The 7760-nt window shown below is 40.6% G+C and overlaps 1 protein-coding gene across 1 annotated transcript in view; it reads right to left on the bottom strand.

Moving 5' to 3' along the window:
• The window catches only part of LOC144957607 (multidrug resistance-associated protein 1-like), a 16755-nt gene extending 9276 nt beyond the window's left edge, over positions 1 to 7479 (bottom strand). Inside the window, exons 1-2 of the mRNA XM_078888951.1 lie at positions 7219 to 7479; positions 5392 to 5568 (exon numbers count right to left, since the gene is read on the bottom strand). Of these exons, the coding sequence (XP_078745077.1) occupies positions 5392 to 5568; positions 7219 to 7479 (438 nt within the window). The remainder of the gene's footprint in view (positions 1 to 5391; positions 5569 to 7218) is intronic.
• Between the last annotated feature and the right edge of the window lie 281 nt (positions 7480 to 7760).

Here is a 7760-nt window from a genome sequence, read left to right as displayed (position 1 = left end):
TATAAAAAGAACGTAATGCTCTTAGGAAAAGATCGTTTTGCTGTACAAAGTATGCATGATTATAATATGTCCTAATTGCTTACGAGTTTGAGTGTAATGAAATCAAATTTTGTGTTGGGCACCAGTGCCATTTCAAGCAAAACCCTGAAAATGTTACCCATCGTATCAAAACGGTATTAGGTCTGGATTAGCTTGATGCTGAAAATTCAATCTCTAGCAACAAACATGAAAGCTGAAGTTAGTTTTTCTTCGCGATAGTGGGGAATAGATATATCTAATACCATTTCTTGCATTAAAAAACTCAATAAAAAGATCTCGCCTACACCCGGGAATTGATCTCGCTCCCTTTGAGTGTGACGCTAATCTATGCCAAAGTACTTTCCGACAGATCTAGGGGATCCAGCTACCCAGCTACCCAATCATTGCTGGGTGCACAGGGGGGTCAGAAATTTTTTTTCTACTACACGCGGGATCGATATAATACGGGATGTCGCGCGACGGTTCAGTCCGGAAGGTACATCTGGCTGAACTGAGAAAACGCCCATTATATTTGAAAAGTGACTAAAAAAGTCAAAATGCGTTTTTTCAACTTTTGACTTTTTAAGGTATTTTTATATCATAAAATCCCTTGAATCCTTCTCTCTCATTAGTCATCGGGATCACATGGTCATAAGTTATGCAAAATGGCGTCTTCACGATGCACGCTGCACGATTTCTATTTGAGTTCATGTTGCAAGAAATTCAAAATCTTGCTTATTTAAAAACTAAATTTTATGAGATATGTTGTCAAATGAATAATTTAACTTGTTAGATTCGGCCGATAATTGTATTGAGCTCGTCAGAGGCGAGGAGATTGTGGTGATGTGGGCGTGGGCGTGATCGTGCGCTTGCCTCGAATGATTCGCTGAACGATTGTTGACTGGAGATGGGAGGATGGAATGTGGGGATGAATAAAATAAAGATCTAGAGAATAGACAGATAGAGATGATTACCAGGACGAGAGGACGAGATAAAATGAAAAGATTGACTATGGAATTAAAGGGATTCTTGGAACAGGGAGGAGGCAGATAGAGAGAGAACGAGCGGTGAGGGAGAAAGAATGAGGGGTGGGGTGGGGTGGGGGGGGGGGACTAAAAGAAAAGAGCTAATGGACAGACAGACAGATAGAGATAGCTATAGTGAATAGGACGAGACAAAATGAAGAGAGTGATTATGAAATGAAAAAGAGAATGATGGAACAGGAAGTAGAGAGAGAGAGAGAGAGAGAGAGAGAGAGAGAGAGAGAGATTATGGGAAAGAAGGGAGGAAGAGGAGAGAGAGGGCAGGGAGTGGGGAGGGGGGGGGGGCATGCAGGAGGATGTTGAAAATGATGCGGATACTGAAAGAATAAAGACCCGGTGGGTGGGACCCATTCCTTCCTAAGTGCAAAGAACTGTTTCCACCCCCCCCCCCTTCCCAATCCACGACACCCCTCCCCCCCCCCCTTCCCCACGCCAATAGCTCAATCAGATTTGCACACATCGATTGAGTAAGATAAATTATGGTTGAGCTGAGACTATTTTCATTCCTTTATTTCTAGTTTGACGTGTTAGATTGTCTGACTGAATCACGGCCTTTCGCTTTTCAGTCAATCGACCGTAATGCCTCGTCTACTATAGCCAGTTAATTTGTGAAGACTTTCCAGAATTGCAGATCTTGTGAAATAGTGCCGATATCACAGCTAACTTTAAATAAACATTTCACTGTTGAAATGGATAAAAGTATGTGTGCTGTTTGTTGGGTTTATTTTTTCACTCGAGGGTCAATTCACAAAAATATCGTCATTACAAAAACGAGTGTTGTGTAAAAACTGATGGAGCGAATTAAAAATAATTTGACACACATGATAGTAACATGCTATATAAAAAGTAAGCCAAATTTCATTACGATAGCTCAAATATAACATGCCGTTGCTATGGTGATGTATTTAAAATCTTTAAGTGCAAATTTCTCTGAATTTTGGATCTGAGATTAGCAGGAGCCTCCCAATTTTAATCTTGTATAACTCAGCCAAAACATATGATACATTAATGAAACAGGTATCAAATTAAAACGAAAAGAATGATCTATTCAGCAATACCAAAAGGGCCAAATGTCCAGAATGAACCTTCCGGACAAAACCGTCGCGCGACGTCACATATGAGTTCCGTTGGGTGTGAAGCGAGTGCTCTATCAACTGAGCTATTGGGTTCCTCTCACACCCGCCCCCCCCCCCCCCCTAAATTGTCAATAGTGAGAGAGAGTTAAATAACAACGTTTTCAGGCTATGCAATCTTCCGTAGCAAATCAACAAGACGCAAACATCATTGTGTACGAACGTCATCAATTGTAAATGTGGAAGGCTCGTGTCGACCTCCTTGCATTTATTATTAAAATGAAATATTCACTCTGCATTAGTCCTTGTGAATCTGATAAACAGGTACGAATAAACAATGTGTGGGAGGATATAACAACGTTAAATATGTGTGTATACTTACTTACTTAGATGCCTTTCGCGTCTCGACCAAAAGATCGGGTCGCCTTGGCTGTTTCCAGTATTTCCCGTGTGAGGTGTCTCCAATATTGCCGGTCCTCTGCTAGGGTTCTCAGATTTTCAAGGTCCCTTGCCGTTATGAGACTAATGCTTTGTCCAAGTGTTGTGATGTTTTTGTTTAGGATCACAGGGAGTGTTGTGATCGGTCTTCCTCTGAAAAGGTTCCCGTGTTTTTGGAAATATCCCGACATGGCTTGGTTAGCTGGTATGTTTTTGTCCCTGCGTAGTATGTGACCGAAAAGTTGCCATCGTTGTTGTAAAATGTCGAGGGAGATTGGTCTTTCTTTTGTGATCTTATAGAGTGATTCATTTGAGATCTTTTTGGGGTATTTGATGTCCAGTACCCTTCTTAGCTGTGTGCGATGGAAGGCATCCAGATGTTCTTCTTCGGATTTTGTCAACGCCCAAGTGCCGCAGTTATACAGAAGTACCGGTTTTACAAGAGCACGGTACAGTTTCAGTTTGGTTTTTCTCTTTATTTTGTCACCTCTAATCCATACATTGGTGAGTTTACTGAGTGCGGCGTTTGATAGCTGTTTTCTTCTTTGTACATCCTCGGTGTCTCCAATTAGTGAGCCGACTTTCTTTGTTCTTTTCCATTCCTCTTTGTTCCTCGATATTGTTGTAAATTCGGTTTTATTGGCATTGACTTGGAGGTTATATTTCATGAGGGTATTTTGTATGATGTCTATATTTGCTGGTGTTGATCCAATAAAATCTACATCATCTGCATAGGCGATTTCTCTAGGGATTGCATTCTCAATATGAGTCGTTGGTTTTGGAATGACTTTTCGAACTTCTTTCAGAGCGTGTTCTAAGTATATTGTGAACAGAATCGGGCTCAGACTATCTCCTTGGGGGGTCCCGATGTTACTTTCGAACTGCGTCTGTTTTGTGGCCCCGTATATCCTTGGTTGTATCTTTGTGTTGCTGAGGAGAAATCGGATTATTCGGAGCTCGTCTTCGTCTACTATGTCTGTTAATATCTCCAAAAGTTTTCCTCTGTCGATCGTATCAAAGGCTGCGGATATATCGATTCCGGTTATTGTTATGGATATGTTTTCTTTGAGTGCCTTTGCTGCCAACCATTTATGTGTCCATACAACGTCCGATGTGCTTCGGTCTTGGCGAAACCCGCTTTGGCTATGTGATAGATATTTTTCTATTTTCGGTCTAATTCTGTTGAGGACAATAGTTGACAGTGTTTTTCTTATGGTATTCAGTAATGTTATTGGGCGCAGGTTGTTTACGGGTCCTTTCGTTTTTCCTGGTTTTTGTATTGTAATTAGAACACCGCTGTTTATGTCCCAGTCTTTGTTAGTTGAGAATGTTTTGTTCATTATGTTTGCAATGCTCAGATCCAGGGAGAGGGTACCGCATTTCAGCAATTCAGCGGGAATTTCATCTTCGCCTGGGGATCTGTTATTGTTTAGGCACTTTATGCTATTTCTAACTTCAGTTGTTGTGATGCGGTTGTTTAGGTCTCTACGGTTTCCTGAGAAGGGCGATATTTGTGAGACTTGTTTGTGAAATTTCTGCTGGAAGTGGTCAGTTACAATGTCAAGGATATCATTGGGATTTGTTGTCTGTTTGCCAAATTTATCCTGTAGTTTTGGGTTCTCGAATGGTTTTCGGTTCAGAGATTTCGTCGCTTTGAACATAGACGATGCGTTATTTTTGGACTTTTCTATGTCTTCCACTTTTTTGTCTAATTCCTCGTTTCTGTGTTTTATTGTAAGTGATCGAATTGAATGCAGTATTTTGTTTCGTTCCGTTTTCAGGTTTATTATTTCTTCCGAGTCTTTCGTGTTTTGTATCCTGATCCTAAGTTCTTTTTTGTTGCCGCGATAGATCGTTAATAGCAGAGTGCAGGCTCTATTAATACAACTAAGAACAAACCAAATCGAACGCCTATGTGTGTATAGCTCAGCGTAATTAACATTGAGTTCATTTAGAAAGCAATGTTTAGTTCGAAAAGAAAGGACGGAATGGTGCATGAAAAATCAATACCATTTCTCAGATTGTTAACAACTCGAAGTTCAGCGTAATTAACATTGAGTTCATTTAGAAAGCAATGTTTAGTTCGAAAAGAAAGGACGGAATGGTGCATGAAAAATCAATACCATTTCTCAAATTGTTAACAACTCGAAGTTCGCATTTCTTATCGTTAATGAAATTGATCGCATTAATGTCTCTTGGCAAAATAATGACATTAGGAAAAGCCCAGATAACCCGAATTGTTGTGGGCTTATTGTTGGGATGGAAATACTTTCAAACCAACGCAAAATATTGTTCATCTCAACAATGTTGACTCAAGCCCATACTTGCAAATATTGCACGTCGCTGGCGGCCAATTGCCCTGAAGAAATGTCTTAGACATTCACATGAAATATATATGACAAAGTGTCGTAATCTCTCAAAACATCTTTTATATATCTTGGTACAAAATCTTTTTAATTCAAATATCAAACGGTTAAAATAACAACCCTCAAGTGGCCAGAAAATCTTAAACCTGCGACTACTTCTTTGTCTCAAGTTTTAAAAGATTTTGACAAAATGGGGTACTTCAACATTTCTATTCCTTATGGTGGAGAAAATCACATTTTCTTATATTGCAAAAGGCTGAAAGTTGGTATCTCTAATCATTGTATTCTACATTCATTTCATGGGGTCCGGATTCATCCCGACGCAACACCGCTTTGGAACAGGCGTTCAAAAAATATATACTTGACTTATAAGTTTTCTAACTAAAATTTTAAAACAATTTTGTTTTGTTTGCCATAGTACGAGAAAAATACAGCATGCATTGTTCCAATTACGTTTTGGCCAATCATTGTATCCTCATCCACTCCCATAGATGTCAGTTCCTCTTCCAGTTGACATGCTGAGACCACGGCCTTGACCTTACGTTCTCTGTAAGTCTTTCCAAAGGTGATGTTGTCCAGTAATGTACCGTTTTGAACCCACGGGGATTGAGATACGTAAGCAACTGAACCCTAAAAGAGATAAAGAAAAAAAAAAGAGAGATTAAGATTGTTTCTCGCTTCGGTCCTCAAGTCTAAGGCTAAGGTTACACTGCGAGCGAAACGGGCGGGGCGAAGCGAAGCGATATACTTATGTGGCTTCACTGACAGCGATGGAAAGCGAGCGATTCAAAGCGATCCATGCTTAATGTGTAATCATTTCTTTCAGAGTCTGCTATGTAGAAGGGAGACAATGTGTGCATCGAGCGATGCGAGCGAGGGAATAATATGGTCAAATCTCTCGCTCCGCTCTGCTTCGCTGCTGAGATATGCCAGTCACCTCTTTATATTTGCTTTTTATGTTCTCGCTCCGCTCCGTCCCGCCCGCTTTGCTCGCAGTGTGGCATTAGCCTTAGACTGATGTTAAACACAACTAACTGTGGTACGCCCTTTTTATCCTACCTAGACATGTTATCTTACAGCTTTCGATGAATAAAATAAACAAACTATTTTTGGATGTTTCTTTGAGCGCGACGGAGAATGCGTGTTTTTCACTTTCCTTTGGTGATCGTAAACACTCACTGTGGCGTAAAGTTTGGAAAGACACAGGATTTCGTGCGGCTATGTGGTCTATTGGTATGACACTCGCTTTCGGATCGGAAGGTCCTGGGTTCGAGCCTCGCTCGGCGCATAGTTGAGTCCTTGGAGAAGGCTCTTTACTCACATTCTCTCACCGTACTCAGGTGTAAAATGAGTACCTGGCCATTAACCGCGTTGTCTCTGTCCGAAAAAATTGTAATATCGGCTAATAGGCGTCATGTCCCGTCCTACATGTTAAATCTTGCTGTTGGCCAGGGATCCCTTGTAAAGCGCTTTGAGCATGTTTAGTGGATATTGCGCTATATAAAAGCTCATTTTTTTGTATGTCACACACGACGGCTAGGACCATTTACAAACGTATTTACTCCATAAAAAGCTTTTCCAAGCTTTTTTTTAACCTTCGGGAATTGGGTAGCTGAAGTTTTTAATCGAGAAACTGAATACCAAGCAAGCTAAGAGAATAGGCTGTAATACTGAGCAAAATGAATCAGTATATATACTAGAACAAAAGGCTTAGCTCAACTTCAACTAATAATAAAACTCATCAAATTGATTATATTTCACTTTTGAAATCCGAGCTTAACCCCCCCCCCCCCCCCCCACTCACGTACGTGCCAATGGAACAGGGTCAGGACTAGTGCCCCACCCCACTCCGGGCCTGAGGAAATTTTTCCCCCCTACACATGACGTAACTAAAGTAGTACTCTAGTCGGCCAGGCCCCTACACGTTGGGTCCCCAACCCAGGCTATTATTCCACGCCAAACAGGATGAAAATTTCCGCCGTGGCAAGCTGAATCACTTCAGAGCTGTCCACTCGACTTCTGTACTAACAGTTTACATTTTGTCTAGATTTTCTTCATTTTCACTCGATTACTGGTTTTTTTAAATGAGGAAAATGTCGTCTGAATATGAAAGAGGTGTTTGTGGTCTAATTGCTTATGCTTTGAAACGAAGAAAAAAATAAATCAAGGGCAAATACAAGAAGGTACTGGACAAAGCAGTGGCTTCTTGATCGAAACATATTCACCCACACCAACTTGCTAAATGAGTTGAGGGTCTACCCAAGTGACTTTCACAACTACTTGCGCATGGATGAAGAGCAGTGACTTCTTATATACTATCAGTAGACAATGATGAAGAGACATATTTGGAACTGTGAACATTGTGACTCCTTTGATAGGAAGGGAAGACACAGTAATTGGGATAGCTATTTGCCCACATGAGAGGTTGACAGCTACATTGAGATTTCTCGCGACAGGCAGATCGTATGAAGACCTAAAATTTCCAACGTGCATATCACCCCAAGCTTTGGGTCGGATTATTCCTGAGACGTGCAGGGACATTTGCAAGTGTCTTGTCGGCCTACGTATAATAACATTCTGTCTAGAGCTTAAACTTTCAAAACTTAACATAATGGGAACAGTTTTTTTTCAATATGGTTCAATGAGACGACTATTAGGTGGAATTTGTATTGACTAGAAGTGTGGGGTAATTGTAATGACCTAGCTTGTTGAAATCTATCCACAAATGCCTACTCAAATAATCATTATGTCTGGTTTAACATATACACACGCACGCTTACACATATACACACTCACTCACACTTACATTTAGACACTGGTAT

The sequence above is a fragment of the Berghia stephanieae genome, chromosome 12, assembly GCF_034508935.2.
Source record: "Berghia stephanieae isolate SIO BIC M18660-M18661 chromosome 12, UCSD_Bste_1.3, whole genome shotgun sequence".
Lineage (NCBI taxonomy): Eukaryota > Metazoa > Mollusca > Gastropoda > Nudibranchia > Aeolidiidae > Berghia > Berghia stephanieae.
The sequence above is the reverse complement of the archived record's forward strand: the minus strand, read 5'-3'. Positions and strand labels throughout refer to the sequence as shown.